Here is a 24929-nt window from a genome sequence, read left to right as displayed (position 1 = left end):
CAATACCACGGCGGGGGACACCAAAAGTGGGCTTCACACACTGTGCCCATGGGGAAATCGAAAACGGGTCTTCGGAGTGACGAGCGAACTCTTTAAACTCTGGGCTACCCCACCGCCCCTCATTTTAATGAAGCAGCTTCAACCGCCACCATGGGCCACTGGATATAACGTCAGAGAGTGAGTGAGTGAGTGAGTGTGGATAGATGTACTCAACGTTCAGACGGGGGACACCAGAAGTGAGCTTTACACATTTTACTTATTTAGGGAATCGAATCCGGGTCCTCGGCGTGACTATAAAGGGCTTTAACCACTAGGCTACTAGACGTTAAAAGATCAAGGCATGTCATTGAGGGCACGGATTCAGGGTATTTTGTCTGGGTGGGACCTCTGGGTTGATGCGTACATCCTGTAGACTAGCGCTATAAAACGACCTTACTAAACACACACAAGATCATATGCGTCATGTTTGAGCGTCGGTCCACGATATACGAGAAAGCTCAAATGCAATGTCACACTCTATTATTGGTGACGTCACATAAATGGTGTCAGCATTCTGGTTCTACAGTATGTTTGATTTCATTTGAAATCGATGAATTGCATACTAACACAATATCTAATAACTGCAAATCGACAGACCAACTCTGGTTATTTGTCTCATGATTTGGACACCCGAATAAAATAAGTCGTTTAACACATGATCATTATTTTGTTGTCACTTTTGGCTATTAAAACGGGGGGGGGGGTGGACACTTGCTGGTAGAACAGCCAGCTAATCAACAAGCGATCTGTAACATTAAGCGTTGAACTTGATAAATTAAGTTCAACATGTATTGATTTAGTATACAGAGTCTATCATTTGCGACAATATCCAACGTATCATGTAATCGTATCGCGTGGGTGTTCAAGGTTCCGAGGAACCGATACAAAGAGTGGATTAGATGACTACAATATGTGACATGGCTGACCACTAGCCATGGTACACCGAACCTGTAGATTGCCCTGCTTCTTAAAGGTATGGCGTAAAACACCATTCAGCACCTTGTGAAGAGAAACAAGATTGACGTTGGATTTTACTGAGTCCAAGTTAGGTGGCATATATTAACAAAGCTTTAGAGAGCCATCTGTTGCCGCATCGATCGGTATGCATATCCCGGCTGATAAAGATAACTATGATTTGATAAAATCGACACCAAGCTCGATGACATCTGTGTAAAGACAGATGTTCATGTCAGTCTGAATATCTATGTCAATCTCGTCTTATTTACGATTCTAAGGACATATGAACCTCCTACGATTTCCCTCCACGAAGCGTGAGTACATGTTTTATTTAGATATTCCATTTTGACACGTTCGTCTCAAGGATGAAATCTACACCTGTTGAGACACCTCTTGTTTAATACACATCCCTTCATTGAAAACCAAGCCCAAAACGTATGCCATCTTATCGGTTGGCGATGCTATTGTATATTGCAATAACGTTAATGTCATGTTATCACGTTAACTCAGGTCTCCCAATCCTTTGTGAGTTAGGCTACATCATTAGGTTGCTGAAGACCAATTCAAACCCGGATCTTCACTGGTCTACAGGGAAGGTACCAGAGATACTGGTCTCGAGGGTCCCTAGGTGAGATGACCTCATTTTCAATGCATGGCGATCCAGGGTCCGATTTTACATTGTTTGAATGTGTGTGGATATGTTTAATACTGTCCACGTCTTTCAAAGTAAATGAGATGTATTGCTAGTGGTAATGTCTTTAGATCGGCTTATATATAGCTTAAATATACGCAATGTTCAAATAACAATATGATTTTACATTGTAGCACGTTCGGTCACACACTCCTTCACGCTATAGGCATACTACAAGGGAAAGTTCTCCACAACCCGTCCATTAATAAGTTGATTTGTTTGAGTGGCATTATAGAAGTTGGTGGTATAGAGATGACAGAACTTTATGGATGATCAACTTCGTGCTTTCGAATCTTAAGAGTTGGTTATATTGATTATATTTTTTGGCTCCTGCACCATAAATACTGTTTAAAATCTGAGACCTGTATAACTTTGAGCTTGTATCACCATAAGCTGACCCACCATGAAATAACTAGACCGCTGATCAAAGCGCTATTTCATCCGTCTTACCATCCAGCCATGATGGCCGCTGTTGTATCATCGTTAATGGCTATGGGGTAAATAAAATATGAGCGATTAAGATTTGTGTTCATATCAACATGGGGATAAACCAACTGATGGTTTCCGCCCTTCTGGTGAGTACTGTGCAGCGTGGTACATAAGTATTGAGATTATAGGAACTGCTGAAATCCATTACTGCGTGAATATTTTCGATGTATTCATTATATATATATGAGATATATTTGTTGACGGCCAGATATCAAACTAACTCGTTACTTGTGCAATGTATGTAGTGTGTATGAGTTAATGATTTTACGTCACATTGGCATTGTTTCAGCCATATAGCGACAGTACATTGTCTCTTGGGGGGTACACAAAAATATAACGCAACTATACTATTCACACTTTGCTAAGGATCAAATCATTGATTCAACAGAAAACTATGATGTGGGGTCTAATTTGGTTTAAATATCTAAGCTTATCGTAAACATGGATCTTAAGTTTCAGTATGTCACTGCATCGTGTGGATCCCATACCTGCTATTGACAGGTGTTGTGTACTTGTCAATGACTCGTTTCATGATTTGCAAAATGGTTGATTGGTGCCATGAAAACCATTTTTATGGTTACTCATGCATCAAGTGCATAAGGTTAGAATAAACTGGCTGTTTGCCTGAAGAATAGTTACCATATTATTATTTATCCAATTTTTAAATGGATACAATTTCAAATTATAAATCTATGTTTTGTTGCGAATTTTTGTGATCCTTAGCAAAATGTATTGAGATCATATTTCGAAATGTCAGAATTATTATTCTGAAAGAACCACACGTGAAATACACAATGAGTTTAAAATAACTGCAAATAAAGCAAAATGTTCCCCCATATCATTATAAAATAAAACTCTAAGGATGTTTTATGCCACGAGGCAAGTTTCGAAAACTCAATATCACTTCAAACTTCGAGCAATTAAACTTTTTCTGCACTGTTTGCGGTTCATGTACACTATTCCGAGTTAACATGAATGAGGTTTTTTCAGAAATCCGTATCGCGTATCAGATTTATTATCCCTACACCTTGACTCCCGTCCATAATTCAATTTACGAAATTGAAAATCCGAAAGAGACCTTGCGAGCCCCGATAACACTGAATTACTTCAACCTATCCGCAGCGAAGTATTAACTGCACATCGCTTAATTGGGAGTCGTGCATGCAATAAGTATCGACCGACTCAACTGCAGCTGGGCCACGAACCACTGATCGCATGCGGCTGTCCAATCGTGTTTTAGTGCTAGAGTTAGAGATCACGATCCGTTCTACCAGCTGATGAAAGTAAACATACCAGAGCACAGGAACAAAATTTGTACACTGACTCAGATCTACGGGAAAGGCATTGTACTTTAGGAAATTTACACTGATGCAAATTTCTATAGTACCGTCTGTACGAGTAATTCCGGCTGTCGTCTAATACTGGCTTGGTGAATTACCCGCTGGCCAATTGACGGAGTAACGAAATCAGAGGAAAAACACAGGGGGACCTTTCCGTGGTTCCTTCTACGTCTTTCATTGATTATATTTAAACCGTAGGCTGGGGAGAACTGACGGAAGGCCTCATAGTCTGTTTGATCATCCTGCGCTAGGGAGACAGGATTTGGACGCTGCCCTCGCTGCTATCAAAAGGGGGAGATTTTTAATTCTAGCGTATGGGGGTGGACTGATGGATCAGCGGTGTTCTCTCAGACAAAGGACGAGTGGCACTGGTGTTTGAAAGAAGGAATAGTTCTCCAGCCAGGTTGTAGCGCTGCGATGGTGAGAATGATGTAGCTGCAGCTCTTATGTGAGGGAAGTGCCAGTGCTGTTATCTCTGCCCTTCCATATTTTGTGGATATACTGGTATTGGTTTGTTCACAGTGCGTCTGATTATCGACTATAGATCTTCCGCTTTGACTGTGGACCAGCGAAGCCGCCATCTGGTTCCACGTGGTGCTCCTGTATGGATCATCCGTCTCAACAGTAACCTGTACCTCAACATTGTGGCTGCTTTCAGTGTTTTATTCGTGGAGAGACCTCAAACACACCGGACAGCAAGCTGCTCCGAAATCCACGCTGACACCAACGCCGAAATCAACCGTGAAACCTCAACAGAAAATGGCTATCAAAGCACGTAAACATAACCGGAATTGAAACCAGCATCTTCAAAACAGTTTGCAAAAATGGCAAACCTTCAAGGACACAGGCCATTTAATTTATCACATCTCGGAACACCGCACAGTCAATTTCCACAACGTCCGGATTCTGGTCAAATTGAGTGGGGTATAGGAAGTGATCCCGAAGATCCATTGTCTCATCGTAAGCATGAAAAAACACCACCACCACCCTCGGATCTCGATCATAAACGTGAGTATTGAATGTGTTATGTCATTGGTAATGACCATACCCCACAATACCCAAGAGTTTGACCTTGTTACTGGAATAACAGAATCAGTGTGAAACGTTTGCAAGCCTGCCCTCCACATTTCGCTATCGTGTAGGCGACGCACACAGGAATCCTAAGTATATATATATAATGACCATTTCACAAGAATACAGAAACATGGTTTTTAAACCAAACAAACCGATATGACAATGATTATCGAAGTTATTGATGATACTAATGCATACATTTCAGGATAATAACAACGTATATTTTGTTAGCATTTTAAAAAGAACAATTTATCCCGTTATCATATTCCTTTAAGGAAATTAATTATATTATATAATATAATGTTTGTGTATTCTTGTGAAAATGGTCATTAAGCACTGAAGGTATCTTGTTGGTTTCACGTTCAGATTTTACACCTATTTGAAAGGGGATATATGGCACGTAATAAGGATAACTACATCAGTTCCGTTTAAATATGTAATACGCAAATAGGGATTACTTTCAGCGTATATGCCAAAGTATAGGCGTGGGTGTTTCTTAAAGAAAGTATAAACAGTGTAGTTTTAATGTTAGCATTAGCAAAGTTGCGCAGTGGAACTATTTGGTAGACTGACCTCAGCCACACGAAAATCTTATGCAGATATGCCAAAAGCATCCGTACACCTGTATGATCTTTATGACCGGTGTCCTATCAAGAAATATCTATGTATTAACTAAAAGAGCTTTATATGTATGACTGATCTTTTTAATATTAAGTAGGCTCACAATTCAAGATGCGATTTATTATATGTAAGGTGTTGAATTAAAGGGGTATCTTTTTATGAATCATTTCCTAAGGTATCTATGTGTTCACTAAATGCGTAATATATGTATAACTATAGAATAGATATGATTTCTACTTTAGGTCGGTTTTATAATTCAATATAGGTGAGGTGAATGAGTATAGTTTTACGCCGTTTTTGCAATGTTCCAGCAATTTCAAGGCAAGAGACACAGAAATGGTCTGCACACATTTAATTCATGTTCAGAATCAAAACATGGTCTTCGATGTATTGAGTGAACGACGTGGCCACGAGGGTAACACAGCCCTAATTCAGTATGAGATATATATAAGGTGTATGTATAACTTAGGGGGTGTTTGTCCAGTTTGTTTCTATTACTAATGAGTTTTTGTTGACTATATATGATATATGATGGTGGTAACTGCATATTAGACAGATTTTTGTCTTTTGAACATGGGCAATAAAATGCTGGTGTATATTATGAATAATAGATACGATATATACTAGGACACATAGCTTCCATGCATAACAGAGGCGGCATTGTATATATGTCTTACCATGTCATTGTTATATCTTAACATACAAACTGTTAAGAACCCGCCGAAATTAATAATCCAACCAAACTTTAGATTTGAAACTAGATTTCATTAACTTTCATGTAACATTCATGACTGTATAAATGAGTCTGTTATATCGATGGACATATGATATCACACGTGACACATTTTTCTCAATTTCAGCATTATTATTGATACCAATGAAACAAGTATGTCATTATTGTTAATAAAAACAAAAGTAAGAACCACATCTATATATTTTAGATGTCTTCATCATCAGTAACTACACATGTGATGTTCACCGGTTATGAGACAAACTATTGGTCAGTTATTCGTCTTCATCATCAGTTACTACTCATGTGATGTTCACCGGTTATGAGACAAGTTATAGGTCAGTGTTTCGTCTTCATCATCAGTAACTTGACATGTGATGTTCACCAGTTATGAGACAAACTATTGGTCAGTTATTCGTCTTCATCATGTGATGTTCATCATCAGTTACTTCACATGTTATTATGAGACAAACTATTGGTCAGTTATTCGTCTTCATCATCAGTAACTACTTGATGTTCACATGAGATGTTCACCAGTTATGAGACCAAATGGATACAAACATTGGTCAGTTATTCGTCTTCATCATCAGTTACTTCACATGTGATGTTCACCGGTTATGAGATAAATTATTGGCCAGTTATTCGTCTTCATCATTACTTCAGTGATGTTCACCGGTTATGACATTGTGATGTCTTCATCATCAGTTATGTGATGACCGGTTATGAAACAAACTATTGGCCAGTTAGTCTTCATCATCGTCTTTCACATGAGATATCAGTTATCATCAGTTACTTCACATGTTCACCGGTTATGAGATAAATTATTGATGTTCTTCACATGGTTTCACCGGTTATGAGACAAACTATTGGCCAGTTATTCGTCTTCATCATCAGTTACTTCACATGTGATGTTCACCGGTTATGAGATAAATTATTGGCCAGTTATTCGTCTTCATCATCAGTTACTTCACATGTGATGTTCACCGGTTATGAGATAAATTATTGGCCAGTTATTCGTCTTCATCATCAGTTATTTAGCTTATTCGTCTTCATCATCAGTTACTTCACATGTGATGTTCACCGGTTATGAGACAAACTATTGGCCAGTTATTCGTCTTCATCATCAGTTAACTTCACATGTGATGTTCACCAGTTATGAGACAAACTATTGGTCAGTTATTCGTCTTCATCATCAGTAACTTCACATGTGATGTTCACCGGTTATGAGACAAGTTATTGGTCAATTATTCGACGAAACTGATTAAGAAGAGGTGAAGTGAATCAGAGAATAGATCCAGGTGTAGATGCATTTAAATCACGTTGGATTGCCCCTTAGCACATGGTACAAAACAGGATAGCCACTCTATAGTCACTGGCTGTAACAGATTACTAACACGTTAAGGATGACAGATGTTTGCTCAGGGAATTAAGTCACCCGATTATTCACAGCAAAGAATCATTGACTGCAACTGATGACGTCATTTCGTAATCTCCACGAACTCTCAAACAACCGCAATCATACTCGTAATACAATAAGTGATCATGAAGTACAAATATGATTATCATAAAAACATGTGGATAGGGACGACAGTGGTATCAGTCTGCTAAATGTATATCAGCATATATTTTTATTTAATAGTTTCATGTCAGTTTCTCTGGTGAGCTTTCGTCATTTGAATAAATATATAACAGTAATTAAAGGTGTATGACGTCATCTTGGAGGCTCCCTACCACAGGAAGTATATATGCATTAAACATTTGATTATATATATCAGAACGTGATATTTTACACCGTTTTGTCGACGAAAAGGCGAACTATACCGATCAGAGCAGCTTAACGGATTGATACTTTAGAGAAACAATGGTCACATATACCATCTTTGTATGATACCACTGGTGTAAAAAACCAATGTCACATCACGCGCAACAAAATAAATAAAAAATATCCCATTTCAGTAGCCAGCTTAACATTACTCTGTGTATAAGTACACCTTTATTGAGGGTCATATCTGAATAGTATATATAACAATGATAACAAATGTACTGTGGTACGTCATGCCCCGAATGAGTATTTCATAATCATTCCTGACAGTGATTGTCCAGATTACAGGCTTCCCAATTCACCGGTGTCCGGAATAGGGAGGTTTTACTGCATTGCTTCGGAATCACACTTAAATATTGATGCTACATTGATAATACCAGGTTACAATTGATATCGATGGACCCAGTTTCACCTCTCCAATCTCGGCTTGTGCCAGAGAAGATGGTACACAATTTGTAAGCTCAGATATTTGATCTGCATGTAGATCGCGAACAGTCGAGACTCACAACCTATATGTAATCTAATTAAGAGGGCTTTAGTTAACACGTTGCGTGGTTCTTTGACAAGACTTTGGTGGCAGAGCTGTTTCTCATGTCATATACATGCAGCTGCAGCTACAAAAGCGAGAAGAAGGTTTTTGCTGTTATTCCCTTGATAGTGTGCGCAGCAGAATTAAACTCGTGCATTTTGTTATGCAGAGTTCTTTGCCGTGGTGCGGGACATGAACAAAATCGATACGTCACCGAGGATTTGACAGTTTCGTGAATTTTCTGTATTCTGTGGGAGAGTTAAGGCATCATCTTGACTCCGATAGAACTTAAGAGATTTCTCAACCCTGACAACCAAATCTATCCTGTGACTGAGCGTTGCTTTTTGTCATATTCATAAATACGAGTGAGTTATCATTGGCTTATTCAATTTGATTCGGGGATTTCTGTTGTGGGCATTTGATTACAGTGTTGTGTGGGTGGATAGCTGCCTGTATGTAACCTCTTCGCAGACAATCGACTTTGGCCTGGCAGTAGATGACACTATGCAGTATCCTAATCCGTAAGTGCTGGTGTCATCATAAATGATAGTAATTCATTACGCTAGCTTATGATACAGCATGAATGGTACAACGTTTGGAATTGTTTGTGTATCCATATGAGTTATGTAGTTTCATTGCCTTGTTAGCTCAAGCCAGACAAGGGATGATACAGCATGAATGGTACAACGTTTGGAATTGTTAGTGTATCCATATGAGTTATGTAGTTTCATTGCCTTGTTAGCTCAAGCCAGACAAGGGATGATACAGCATGAATGGTACAATGTTTGGAATTGTTAGTGTATCCATATGAGTTATGTAGTTTCATTGCCTTGTTAGCTCAAGCCAGACAAGGGATGATACAGCATGAATGGTACAACGTTTGGAATTGTTAGTGTATCCATATGAGTTATGTAGTTTCATTGCCTTGTTAGCTCAAGCCAGACAAGGGATGATACAGCATGAATGGTACAACGTTTGGAATTGTTAGTGTATCCATATGAGTTATGTAGTTTCATTGCCTTGTTAGCTCAAGCCAGACAAGGGATATGGTCAGTTATCCTTCCGTATTCTTATACACGAATGAGTGAGTGAGTGAGTGAGTTTGGTTTTACGCCACTTTTAGCAATATTCCAGCAATATCACGGCGGGGGACACCAGAAATGGGCTTAACACATTGTACCCATGTGGGGAATCGAACCCGGGTCTTTGGCGTGACGAGCGAACGCCTTAACCACTAGGCTACCCCACCGCCCCTATACACGAATGAACATCGGTAACAATACACATAGTTTAAAAACACGCTGCTACATTCCCCTCGTGGACATGATTAAACTACACAATGCAACTTTACATACTCATTGGCACGGTTAATCCACACTCAGCTAGATCTCTTTACACACATGAACAGGACAATCACACACTACTCCCATCCCTGAACAATCAATAAGCAGACAGCTGATACGGCATTGATTAAAATAGCAACATAAACAACCACTTTCTCCTCGCATAGGCAGCTGTTATTGTCTTGGTGTGTACTGACATCTATACCAGCAGAGATTTATTTATTTACACACGCTTCATATGCACGTACACACTCGTATCTTACACAGACACAATTAAACATTACTTACTTTACACGCTCATGGGTCATAATCAAACCACACATTTATCCAACTTTACATACTCCTGGGCATGATCAAACCACATACTTATCCTACCTTACACACTCCTGGGCATGATCAAACCTCACGATTATCCTACTTTACATACTCCTTGGCATGATCAAACCTCACACTTATCCTACTTTACATACTCCTGGGCATGATCAAACCACACACTTATCCTACCTTACACACTCCTGGGCATGATCAAACCTCACGATTATCCTACTTTACATACTCCTGGGCATGATCAAACCACACACTTATCCTACCTTACACACTCCTGGGCATGATCAAACCTCACGATTATCCTACTTTACATACTCCTTGGCATGATCAAACCACACACTTATCCTACCTTACAAACTCCTAGGCATTTTCAAACCTCACGCTTATCCTACCTTACACACTCCTAGGCATGATCAAACCACACACTTATCCTACCTTACATACTCCTAGGCATGATGAAACCACACACTTATCCTACCTTACACACTCCTAGGCATAACCAAACCACACACTTATCCTACCTAACGTACTCATAGGCATGATGAAACTACACACTTATCCTACCTTACATACTCATGGGCATGATCAAACCTCACGCTTATCCTACTTAACACACTCATGGACACAAACAAATCACACATGTACTCTACTTTACAAGCCCATGGGCATGATCAAACCACACACTTATCCTACCTTACATACTCCTGGGCATGATCAAACTACTCGCTTATCCTACCTTACACACTCATGAGCATGATCAAACTGCACACTTATCTTATCTTACATACTCATGGGCTTTATCAAACCACACACTTATCCTACTTTACACGCTCATGGGCATGATCAAACCTCACGCTTATCGTACCTTACACACCCATGGACACAAACAAACCACACATTTACCCTACTTTACAAGCCCATGGGCATGATCAAACCACACGCTTATCCTACCTTGCATACTCCTGGGCATAATCAAACTACTCGCTAATCCTACCTTACACACTCATGGACACAAACAAACCACACATTTACCCTACTTTACAAGCCCATGGGCATGATCAAACCACACACTCATCCAACCTTACGTACTCCTGGGCATGATCAAACTACTCGCTAATCCTACCTTACACACTCATGGACACAAACAAACCACACATTTACCCTACTTTACAAGCCCATGGGCATGATCAAACCACACACTACCCCTACTTTACACGCTGATGATCATAATCAAACCACACAATTATCCTAATTTACAGGCTCATGGGCATAATCAAATCACACTTATTCTACTTTACACGCTTATGGGCATGATCAAACCACACACGTGTCCCACCTTACACGCTCATGGGCATGATCAAACCACACACGTGTCCCACCTTACACACTAATGGCCATGATCAAACCAAACTTTTTTCTCAACTCCCTTGTTCTAAAACAATACCATCTAATCTCTTGGCGCCTGCATCACCATGAGTACATACGTAAACATTTTGAAACGTTCACTCATGATCGTTGTTTAATCGTTCAGCCGTTTCACACAACATTGCAACCAGAAATGTTCTAACATGTTCAGAATTTAAGGTGCATGTTCTTTAACGCATATCTTTATTCAGTTGCAAATTATATATTTTACAACTGATGTCCATGGGCAATGTAAGCACGCCATTGGAACATTAGATTTCAGAACATGAAAACCCAAGACCAGTAAGATTCATTTTTTGCGGGGACATGTATTGCAGCGCAATTATTGTATGCTTCCAGGAACCCACTGAATAGGCGATTGTACTTACTCTGATGTATTTAAATGCTATCCATGCAGGTCAATACACCCACGCGAGTTCGAAGCACAGGAAATCAGCAGTCCTGTGGCGTTTTGACGAGAGTTCCTCTTCGCTAATATCGAAGACTTTTTCTATTAAATAGCATTTGTATAACGGATAACCATCCCCTAATAGAAATATGTTAGTGGTATTGATTGAGTGGGTGTCTATGGATATGTAATGAAAAGTGATGAAAATAGCTCAACAGGTGCAGGACACGAGCAAATAGCACCAAGACAATGTAGTAAAAGACAAACACCTTAAGCCCCTGTATACGTACGAGCTATATTCTAACCAATATAGCCTTGGTGGTTGATGTACAAAAAAGACCATTCGCACACGTTTTTCTTTGTAAACCCATTATATATAATTGTTGGTCGTTTGTGAATATATTAACCACAGAAGAAATGTTTCGGAAATCATGTCGATGGTTTCTTCCCGCGCAATGAATGACGTGTTCGTAACACAGTAGAATAGATTGATACTGAGTGTATGGGAGGTTGGTTGGGTACCCGTCTGTGAAATCGTTCGTTCGTGATGGGTTCATTGAATGAAATCTTTTCCTGTTTAATATTTCTCAAAGCGAGGTAAGTGAGTGCGACAAAACTCTTTCTTTAGAAAAATCACATTGTGCAATTCTGACTATATCATAAGTATGTATTAATTAAATAATGATGAAGTCAGGTACCAAATCGGCGTCAGTGGGTACAAACACACGCAAATGCAAGTCAATTTTTCAATTCAATTACTAAGGACTGGAATGGTCTTACTCTGATCAAACACCTTTTAGGCAATACTCGAATGATGCTCTTTGAAATCTTCGTACAGAGACTGTCTCTAAAAATGTGAAATCCAGACCTCGAAAACTGAAGGGACTGGAAAATTACGCAACTGAAAAGAACGGTTATTTTCAGTAAGTTGAAGCTATCCCTCGTCTTACAATCTTCCAGATAGATCTGATTCTTTATGTATGGATCTAAATATGAAACACATTAGGTTGTTTCAGTGGATGTAATTGAATGATAACAGATCATCAATATACCTGTAGATTATGTTCAATTTGTTCCCATTCAGTTGTTTTTACCATTACGAGCAGAAATTCTGCAAATAAATGTGCATTCACTTTTAATCTAAGTGGCACATATCTTGTTTATCCGACTATTTGGATGCCTAATTCCTTCACTCCTGCTAGCTATTTTAAAGCAGTCCGCACTAAAAGGTTAGGGGCGCTGATAGCAAAAGAGACTCTCAGGGAAAATGTGCAGATATTCAAACGGTAACAGTACAAGGATCTTCCCATCAATTTGACCCCCAAAATGTTGCTCGGTTTGCCAGCGCCATACCCATGCCAATAATCTCCCAAAACCGTGACGTTACTATTCTCTTCAAATAAGTACCCAGCGAACAATTTCACGTTGTCCCAACGTTATGCTTTCGTTGTTACAACGTTATTCTGTGGACTCCCATTTACGTTGTCACAATGACGTTACGTGACGTTCTGATACGTCATATTCACGTCGTCACTTTGTTAAAAGTATATGATGCTAACTTACGTTGTCTTAACGTTCAAATTAACGTTGTTAGTTAAATAGCTTTCCCAGGAATGAAAATTACATAAGAAACAAAGAAATTCGCTTCAATATTTATTCGTCAATTTGCATGCTGTTTTGGTCGTGTATTTTCTGAAGCTGTAGTTGATTAGCGAAGACAGAATCTCAAAGTGAGAGGTTTTACAGAAAACTCTATCGTGACACCAGGTTATTGTGTAACAGTCGATACACAGCGTTTTGAAACCGTATATATATATAAATGTAACCTTGTCGTAACGTTGTGAAACAGCGTTATAAAATGACCTAATACTAACGTTGTGACAACGTTGTGTCATCACGTTATCAATCTACAATCATCCCACAACGTTGCGAAAACGTTGTGTGTTAGCTGCGTACTGCATCTCCCCTGTGAATGCTACATGTGATTTAGAGAACATTCCAGTGGGAGTCCACCAGGTGATCAAGCAATGTCTTTCTGTTAGAGATGAAATCATATATATATAACCCGAAGTTCATATTTGAACGTATTGTGTACATATCACATTGCCAACCAAGTGTCTTTTTCAAACACATTTAAACACCCACAGATATCAATACAGCTATATGTACCATTTGCAGTGATGTGGCCATTTTGCCAAACATTACAAAATATCGAACAAGTGATTCAGTATGCATTGAAGTAAATGATAAGTATTTCTTTGTACATAATAAGGGAGGGTGGGGTAGCCTAGTGGTTAAAGCGTTCGGTCGTCACGCCGAAAACCCTGGTTCGATTCCCCATATGGGTTAAATGTGTGAAATGTGTCCCCCGCCGTGATATTGATAAAATATTTTTAAAGGCGGCGTAAAATCTGACTCACTTACTCACCGTGAGGATCCGGGTTAGAATTGATCTTCAGTAACCCATGCTTGTCGTACGAGCCGACTAACGGGATCGGGTGGTCAGGCTCGCTGACGTGGTAGACACATGTCATCGTATTCCGATTGCGTAGATCAATACCATGGTGTTGATAACTGGATTATCTGGTCCAGACTCGATTATTTACAGACCACCGCCATATAGCTGGGATATTGCTGACTGCGCCGTAAAACTAAACTCACTCACTCACTCAGTTTCATGCCAAGCTTCATTGTATCACGTCATTAGTTTCACAGACCTTACACTTTTGAGTACATGTCGTACTCCAAGATATTTTGATAACAGTAAAACTATTCCCTGGCATCACTTGCCAACTAAAACATAAGATTACCTTTAATCCTTGTCTCATGTAATACGTTGCACACATTTAATGATATCAGCAAGGAGCGTCACTAAAGCTTGTTTTACTGCTCACGGATTTGAGAAACTGACAAAGCAGCTTTCAAAATGATTTAATGTATTACATGTTTTTCATGTACACATTATTTCTAAATCCTAAACTTTAAAATAATGTTCATAAATCCGGCTAACCTGGTATCTGTTCATTGTAAATACTTTTTACGAAATACATGTATTAACTGTCGTCCTTTCGTCATGTAACAAGTGATTGAGTAAGTTGAGTTTACGCGGTTTTTGCAATATTTGAGTATTATACAATTAAACGAGATTACACATTGTGTGGAGTTTCGAACCGGGGTCTTCGGCATGACGCGCGAACGTATAATTCAAACCACGATGTTTCATGTTAGAAACTTGGTCAAAGCATACTATCAATTCGTTGTGTTCCGAAAGTTACCTAAATATTAATTATACGAGTGTGATGTACAGAATACGTCTCGGGGGAAAAAGTTAATGTCCATGAAATACTTTGGTCTTTGTCTACTCAAGCAGGTCTTGCCAGCACGTTGGACAGTCATATGATATGTCAGATGGTCCGTTTCCATGCAGATTATATTTCTATTTTGGCTTGTGACTAAATCTGAAGATAGATCGCGAATCCTTGACGATGAAAAGCTTCAATCGATAGAAAGTCAAAAGAATTATCTTTGATTCTGCTTCTCCTTTCTTGACCAGCTATTTTTTCAAGGGTCATGTTTTTGAGAAATAACTTTGGAACATTTTTTCAATCTTTCAGTTGGTTTGCGTTTAATGGTTGGGATTATGTCGGAGCTGGATCGACGTTGAAATGTGCTCTCTCCACGCAGGGTAACTTCTTTAAAGAGAGACTAAATCTAGTTACATCTTTAAACATCGAACTGAGGCGCGGGTTTGAACACCGAAATATCACGCGTGGGCAGCAGTGTTTGAGACACAGTAGCCGATGAGGTTTTAAGGAGCACATACTTGACATAGCCTACGTCAGTTGAAGCGTCTAATTTAAAAAGACGAACGTCAGGAACCGTATGTTAAAAAGGTGACATCTAAGGAGTGGGGTTATGGTAAAATATTTCAGACCTCTTGTAATTATCTCTTACAAGAGTTCTTTGGTTACCAAACATTTCAAGATAAATGCAAAAACAGGATCTCACTGTTTTAATCAAATATAATTAGATACCATAGCTTGGTGACTTTACGCGTGTGCAGCTGTGCTCATCTCTCATTTTGAGACCCTTGAGACCCATGAGAAGTAGTAACTGTGTCGTTGGATTAAATTCCACATAATATCCATAATCATTATAAGTACGCTGTTTCCTTGTCCGGGTGACATCCTTTCTTCCATTTAGTGATACATCAATGTAACTAAACATCACTCGTTAATCTAGTTGCCTTCCGCTTCCTTAATAAAGGTGGCAATGGTGATCAATTCGTCTAAAGCGCGATAGTTTTCTGTGGCGAGTTTGTGGCTCGAGGTCATGCCAGTATGTGCTTGTTGGGTGTTTAAATCCCGGATTCGGTCTAATTATAATTAGTGTTGTGTCACACGTTCTTGCACCTGGGCTTACTCCAATAGGAAAAACGCTCACGAATTGTGCTGCCGTGGTCCTTTTTTAAACATTACGCTCAGATGTAGTGATTAAATGGAATATACTATCTGACTCACTCTTTCCCTTCGACAATAGGGGTAGTGAGGAAATATCAGTCGAAAATCTTGTATTGTACATTCTGCTAAAGTGATAGACAAGTAGGTACAGCCTTCCTGAGTCACACAACAGAGTCGTGTTCGATTCCTAGAATGCTTAGACTATTGAAGGGCTCACCACCACCTCAACACCACACGCCAACGCCCAACCCTTCTTTCTCCCTCCCTGTCTCCCTCGCTCGCTCACTCACCTATCCACCAACGTACTGAAAGTAAGGTAAAAGGCGACTAGCGGGACCGAGTGGTCAGGCTCGCTGGTTGGTTGAGACATGTCTTCGCATTACAATTGCGTAGATCGATGGTCATGATGTTGATCATCGGATTGTCTGGTCCAGATTATTTACAGACCGCCGCCATATAGCTGGAATATTGCTGAGTGCGGCGTAAAACTAAACTCAACATTACCATATGTCACTGGTGGTCAAATGTTGATATTTCCTCCACCTGTCTGCCATAACACTTATCATAAAGCTCACTCACTGACTGAACGAAAAGTTCCGCTCAGGCTACAACCAGAGCATATATGTTCTCTCCAGTAATCCTCATATCAAATGATTTCCCACTGGGTGAATGATATTATCACGGTTTGTCAAATATAATAGCACATAATAACACCAATTTGCTCCAAATTTCTCTCTCAGTCTTCTCAATCAGAGGAAGTCGTAATCAATAAGTTACCTGAGGCTGATATCGATTGGGGCACAAAGAGCCAGGTGTTAATGATATGTAAACTTGGAAGCATCTTAAGGAGTCTGTCAATACAGTCATCTATTTCTCTATTGGCTTAACATGAGCTGGGCCATTATAGAGAAAACTGAAGCACTGAACTGCAGCAGATGGTTCGTTTAAGTTTTTTGATATTGCTGGAATATTGCTGAAAGTGGCATGAAACTAAACTCACTCACTTATTTATGTTTTGGCAGATACGCAAGACGTGAACGACTCTCAAATGTACAATTGACAGACTGAGGGCAAGAGTAAGCCCACGGCAGCCAAGGAATCATGAATGGTCTGGTTGACTATGTTTAGTGTATGTCAACCGAAAACAGACCGGGGACAAAGCAGTATCTGATAAAACACATATCACACAATTCCCCCCTAATCGATGTATAAATTCTAATGATAACTTATATACTACCCATCAAAAGTTTAGACTCACTAGTGTAAATATAGCCTGTTTCTCCAGTCAACTGTTCTAAACTAGATTTTGCAGAATATTCCATACTGTTTAAAGGTACTGTTTACATTTGAACTGATGTATTGTAAAACAAATTTGTAGCATTGAAAAATTATTGTAATAAGTTCAATAAATGATAAAACTCAGTGGAAATTGACGAATTTTTAACAAAACTTTACACCAAAACGCAGCTGTTCATATGCACGATATTTGCACATGCTTTACAGCAATTTCATGCATGATCCTCATGGAATTCATCTGCATAAGGTTTGCAATTGGTTCCCCAAGTTAGTGGAGAATTTCATCTTCGATGTAACCATACATATATACATAACATATAGCGAGTGCCTTGATTGAGTCTAAACTTTTGATGGGTAGTATACTATACTGAAAATACTTCAGTGAAATCGAAATATTACACACATTGAAGTGATATCATTCGACCAAAAGGGATCATTATTTTTGCGTAGTGACCGGATACAAATGGTGCGAAAGCTTTTAATTTTCTTTGGCTCCAACGACCGTGGTATAAGGAACCCCTACTGCCATACCAAAAACATTAGGACTGATTCACATAATTCTTCTTAGAGTGGAAACGTTTTGATAGTTCGCAGTGCGTGTGGCTAAAGCTGGAAGAGTTCCAAGTGCATTTTTCGTCTCGTGGTTTAAACATATTGAATTGGGATTGGTGAACAAGCTTTACAGCTTATGTTAACACCGCTCCCTTACAACATATAATACGAAATGAACGATGTGACGTCATCGATATTGACTATTATGTGACTATTCCCTAAGTAAACATAAATAGAGTGTTACGGTTTGGTGTGTAAACAAGCCATTTGTAAAAATATAATTTTCAATATTTTCCGCAGCGTTGGCATGGCTGCTCGTCAAGTATTTTGACACGTAACAACATATGTTTCCACATTCCCCGTGTGCTGTTAAAAACAAAAGAATAAAACGCAATCCATAATAAACTGGCGTCGCATTAAAGGGCAAAGTTATAAGTGTGCCAGGTTACTTTTTCGGCATTCTTGGTGAAATGCATGAAATGTCCACTATTGTTTTCAATAATAAACAAAAATATGGGACTACCACTCTTCTCGTTTTTCTACGAAAGTACGCGCTAATTTGCAGTACAAAACCCGTATTACTACGATCACGTTTAGAATTCTATTATACGTTTCAAACGAGCTTCCAATTCCCCTACACACAAGTATGATCAATGACCCATATTTATTCCATTTGTAAGAAGAGAATTATTAATCAAATCACGACAGGTAATACAATCCAAGGACAGGTAAATGTCAAGGATTCGCTAATCGATACCCCTACCTGTACTGAAACTTAATCGAATGCCGTGTTTTCGCAGCCGTTGTTTTTACATCGATCTGCACTTACATGGAAGTCGCTCATGTAGAGAACGCTGATTGTATTTTAATGGAATCTAAATGAGTGAGTGAGTGGGTTTGAAACTGAATCGAATCTCGTGTTTTCTCAAGCGTTGTTTTTCTTTTTTTTTAACATTGATCTGCACGTTATGAACGTCGGCCATACGGTGACTACTGAATGCATCGTAATGGAATGAGAGTGAGTGAGTTGGATGGGGTATTGGGTTTCCATAAGCTGAGTTGCTGGGTGGTGAGTGAGTGAATGAGAACGTTTTACCCCCGTTTGCAAGAGCGAGTGAAATGAAAATCTTTCGCCGTTCGGCTTAGGTGAACAGTAATGCAATCGTTATATCGTAACACGAGGTCCATGGTACCGTTGATGACATGTTTTGTTACCTAGTTTGATAAAGATGAGATATCGATATTTAACGGTGTTTTGATAAGGAATCCCTGAGGTCCACGAAGTCACATCATCTTTGACAAGAAACTGATATGGTTGTTTATGCTGATGTTACAGCAGGACTTTGGTACCCTTACTGGAGGTTCAGAAGAGTATGAAGGGAAGTGTCTCTGTCAATGACCCAATTCACTGAATGTGAGCTTGATGTGCATTCCCCTCGATTACGATCCCTGACCGGTTAGCAGCATATATACCCGTGTCCACAACCTCTGTAATGCCGGGCTTTCCAGTATATCGCTTTGAAGTGTGAGATAGAAAATCGATGAAATGTGTCAACAATTAATTATCAGGATCCGGTTGTATCATTGCTTCGTCAACATTAAGCCCTAATGATACATTAAATCCTTAATGCATCATAAGTTAATGGCAACGTTAAAAACGGTTGTATCAAACACTTATTAGGGTATCATTATCTAATGACGCCCTAATGTAAATATTTTCATTAAATTCGGGGACTCCCCTAAATATTTCCCACAATTCCGCGACGTAAACACGTAAGCGTTACTCTCGGTCATCCGTCAAACTGGCATCTTTACGCTTAAACCTCGGAACAAAAAACAAACATTTCGACTGCTGTGAAGAAACACATCTAAATAATTCTGAAACGTCGCCGATAAACCTAGATTTGGTTGGGATGTTTTGGAAAATACACGAACACAAACGCCGAAGTGAGCTTTCCGCCATATTGGATAGTGTTTACAAAATCAAGTTTCGCTAAGGCCTGTCATATGACGCCTATTACATCACGTATATTTCATGTTCAGTTGTGACAAATGCATCGCTGAATTCCTCATGCATTTTAGAATCAACTTACAAATGGTCTTTGTCACTAAAACCAAGTGTCTAGAAAAGACACGAAACATATTGAGTGTGAAAACGGAGAGTTGTGCTCATAACACAGCGCTTGCTAGAAAAGTAAACAAAGCGGAAATCAGATTTTATACTGGGCAGCATTTTCTCAAGTTTTTGGATATCAGTTTGACTATTCGTAGCATGCATGAGCTCAGTACTTTTAAAAATTTGCACGGAAAGAGTATCGTAGCAAGAACTAGAAAATTAAAAACAGATACAATACAGAAAATTGATATATTCATTCGAAAGTTCTGTGCAGCGTGACGCCATGCCAGACACAAAATCATGGAGAACGACATAGGCAATTATCGGCATTTCTGACTTTTTCAATGAAAACAATAAAAACAAATAACCATACGCAGATAGTCAGAATGTTTTCGATTACTTACATCATACATTTATGGGCAAAGGGTCCCTCGCAAAATCGTGGGCACCCATATCCAGGAAGCCGCCGTTTCATGAAAAATCGGTCATCGGTAGTGATGTCATACGTCAACATTGTTGGACATATGTGGCAATTTCTTTGAGGTGAAGGTCGGTTGAATAAGATTAAACACAATCACACTGTCCTGCGGATTACACTTTTAGTATTAATGTATACTTTGCGTATCGTTCACATATGGTTTCATGAAACTAATTTCATTATCAACATTTAGTATTTTAAACCTAAGTAAAACTGACATAATAAATAAAAATTATTTATTTATTTCATGAAATGTATATATATGCACACGTTTTTAAAGGATATATATGTCTTGTTCATTGAATTTGTTTATGTTGTGTTATAGACAAAACAATGGGGTATAATCATTGGCCAGGTGCGCGTTTGTCACAAATGTTTTGAGTATCATTGTTTTCGATAATTCCGTGAACAAAACATCACGAAAATATAGTGTCCTTATTCACAGCAAATGCTCTCCAAGTGATCTGAGTTACAATGACTTAGTATTAAGCATAGCGGAGTGATGCCCCCTTATCTTTATAAGCGTATACATGACCTTTTTGTAGCCATTTGACGTCATAGGGGAAAATCCATTTTCAACACATATTGCGAGTCATTTTTAAGATTGAGTGTATAACGTTATACATAAGCACACAAACTAATTTCATACATACCTATGTCGTTCAGGTATCAGGCAGAATTTTGTTCGCTCACACTTTCCGTAAAGATGCCAAATTGAAAATATAGTAGCACAGTACTTTTATCAGTGCACGATAAAAAGCATAGAAATTTACTGTTTTTAACGCATACCAAAATTAGGGGTAACATTTAGCAGTGTCTACTTTTCAAACTGAGTTTATGCCATGAGCCAGGACGTTTAATACTCTACATTTCTGTGTAATTCTATAGCTGTAGGTAGATCCAGTGCTGCGCAAACAAAATTCTGGCCCAATGTTCACTTTTGCAGGAAGTTTAATGACGCTCTAATGATACCCCAGGACCTTCATTAAGTTAATGACGCGCAAATGACAACACGGCGTCATTAAAACCTTAGTACAACAGAATTTAATGACACATTAAAGTTCGATACAACCGGTTCCTGATAATTAATGTTGTTTAACGCAGTCAAGACTCTTCGAGCTGGATCATGACGAGCTGTAAGGCTCGAATGTGGTCCAGACAAACAAGCTATACCATCAGCCAAGGTGCCGAGTCTGATCACCCACTCTTTATGGCAAGCATCTTTCAAAAGCTTACTCAAATGTAAGTATTAAGGCATAGCACTAAACACAAGACCAAACGTGTAACGTCAATAATGAGCTCACTGTTTCCGAAACCTTATACAGTTACTGTATTGTATATACATAGTCTGGAGACATTGATCGCACATCGTCTAGGGCAGGAGAGGTTGATCGGGATCCACGTCCATAGTCTTCATATGATATGTTTTGCATTACACAGGTCAACAGGGATCGAAGGAACCCACCTCATAAGCATGATACAAGACGGCAGGGAGACCTTTTGTCAAATGCTAATACAAGTCTCTGAGTGAGTGAGTGAGTTTAGTTTTACGCCCCTTTTAGCAATATTGCAGCAATATCACGGCGGGGGACACCAGAAAATAGGCTTCACACATTGTACCCATGTGGGGAATTGAACCCGGGTTTTCGGCGTGACGAGCGAACGCTTTAGCCACTAGGCTACCCCATAGTAAGTAAATAACTATAGTAAGACAATATCAGCTAAGAAAACATACTGTACAAGCACGGTACCAGTCAACTACAGTAAGGCAATATCAGCTAAGAAAACATACTGTACAAGCACGGTACCAGTCAACTATAGTAAGACAATATCAGCTAAGAAAACATACTGTACAAGCAAAGTACCAGTCAACTATAGTAAGACAATATCAGCAAAGACAACATACTGTATAAGCACGGTACCAGTCAACTATAGTAAGACAATATCAGCAAAGACAACATACTGTACAAGCACGGTACCAGTCAACTATAGTAAGACAATATCAGCTAAGAAACATACTGCACACGGTACCAGTCAACAAGCAATATCAGCTAAGTACCGGTACCAGTCAACTATAGTAAGACAATATCAGCAAAGACAACAACATACTGCACAAGCACGGTACCAGTCAACTATAGTAAGACAATATCAGCTAAGAAAACATACTGTACAAGCACGTACAAGCAACTATAGTAAGACAATATCAGCAGTCAACTATAGTAAGACAATATCAGCAAAGACAACATACTGTACAAGCACGGTACCAGTCAACTATAGTAAGACAATATCAGCAAAGACAACATACTGTACAAGCACGGTTCCAGTCAGCTATAGTAAGACAATATCAAGCATACTGTACAAGCACGGTACCAGTCAACTATAGTAAGACAATATCAGCAAAGACAACATACTGTACAAGCACGGTACCAGTCAACTATAGTAAGACAATATCAGCTAAGAAAACATACTGTACAAGCACGTACCAGTCAACTATAGTAAGACAATATCAGCTAAGAAAGACAACATACTGTACAAGCACGGTACCAGTCAACTATAGTAAGACAATATCAGCAAAGACAACATACTGTACAAGCACGGTACCAGTCAACTATAGTAAGACAATATCAGCTAAGACAACATACTGTACAAGCACGGTACCAGTCAGCTATAGTAAGACAATATCAGCTAAGAAAACATACTGTACAAGCACGGTACCAGTCAACTATAGTAAGACAATATCAGCTAAGAAAACATACTGTACAAGCACGGTACCAGTCAACTTTAGTAAGACAATATCAGCAAAGACAACATACTGTACAAGCACGGTACCAGTCAACTATAGTAAGACAATATCAGCAAAGACAACATACTGTACAAGCACGGTACCAGTCAACTATAGTAAGACAATATCAGCAAAGACAACATACTGCACAAGCACGGTACCAGTCAACTATAGTAAGACAATATCAGCTAAGAAAACATACTGTACAAGCACGGTACCAGTCAACTATAGTAAGACAATATCAGCAAAGACAACATACTGTACAAGCACGGTACCAGTCAACTATAGTAAGACAATATCAGCTAAGAAAACATACTGTACAAACACGGTACCAGTCAACTATAGTAAGACAATATCAGCAAAGACAACATACTGTACAAGCAAAGTACCAGTCAACTATAGTAAGACAATATCAGCAAAGACAACATACTGTACAAGCAAAGTACCAGTCAACTATAGTAAGACAATATCAGCAAAGACAACATACTGTACAAGCAAAGTACCAGTCAACTATAGTAAGACAATATCAGCAAAGACAACATACTGTACAAGCAAAGTACCAGTCAACTGTAGTAAGACAATATCAGCAAAGACAACATACTGTACAAGCAAAGTACCAGTCAACTGTAGTAAGACAATATCAGCTAAGACAACATACTGTACAAGCAAGCAAAGTACCAGTCAACTGTAGTAAGACAATATCAGCTAAGACAACATACTGTACAAGCAAAGTACCAGTCAACTGTAGTAAGACAATATCAGCAAAGACAACATACTATACAAGCAAAGTACCAGTCAACTGTAGTAAGACAATATCAGCTAAGACAACATACTGTACAAGCAAAGTACCAGTCAACTGTAGTAAGACAATATCAGCTAAGACAACATACTGTACAAGCAAAGTACCAGTCAACTGTAGTAAGACAATATCAGCTAAGACAACATTTTATACGTGCGTATACCCCTTTTAATAGAACACAGATCAGCTAACAAGATTCATTGCAATATTATACAGTCGATAATATATACGTTGTTCTAGACGCTGTATTTATGACCATGGTGTGTGTAGTACTGCTGTCGCTGAATCTGCAGCGATGTATTATCATAGGTGATGCCACTTCTTAAAACCAATTCTAAAGGCTCCTTAAAAAATACACCTTGAAAATCAGAATCTGCGTATCGTCTATTGTAGCAAGAAAGGAAAGGAAATTATTTCTCACATGATGGTGGAAGATAATGGTACAAGTAAAAATAAACTAAATGGCTTCTTGGGTCATCTGGTGCTGGCAAGGTGCCTTGTAATGTCCGAGTAACAAGTCGAGTCAGTTTTCCCAGGCCAAGTCATTTGCCCTAGACGATTTCGATGTAAAATTCAGTAAGGTGCTGTATCTGCCTGTGTTAAATGAGTGGGACATGAAACGAGACCCATGGGGGCAATGCCTGACTGAACGGAAATTACCATACACATTT

The 24929-nt window shown here is 39.0% G+C and overlaps 1 protein-coding gene across 1 annotated transcript in view; it reads left to right on the top strand.

Moving 5' to 3' along the window:
* The first annotated feature begins 1144 nt into the window (after window positions 1–1144).
* The window catches only part of LOC124257404 (BDNF/NT-3 growth factors receptor-like), a 63212-nt gene continuing 39427 nt past the window's right edge, over window positions 1145–24929 (top strand). The window contains 2 exon segments of the mRNA XM_046691452.1: window positions 1145–1310; window positions 4039–4524. Of these exon segments, the coding sequence (XP_046547408.1) occupies window positions 4341–4524 (184 nt within the window). The 5' untranslated portion in view covers window positions 1145–1310; window positions 4039–4340.

This window comes from Haliotis rubra, unplaced genomic scaffold, assembly GCF_003918875.1.
Source record: "Haliotis rubra isolate DU_JTF1 unplaced genomic scaffold, ASM391887v1 Scf66, whole genome shotgun sequence".
NCBI classification, from domain to species: Eukaryota; Metazoa; Mollusca; class Gastropoda; order Lepetellida; family Haliotidae; genus Haliotis; species Haliotis rubra.
The sequence above is the reverse complement of the archived record's forward strand: the minus strand, read 5'-3'. Positions and strand labels throughout refer to the sequence as shown.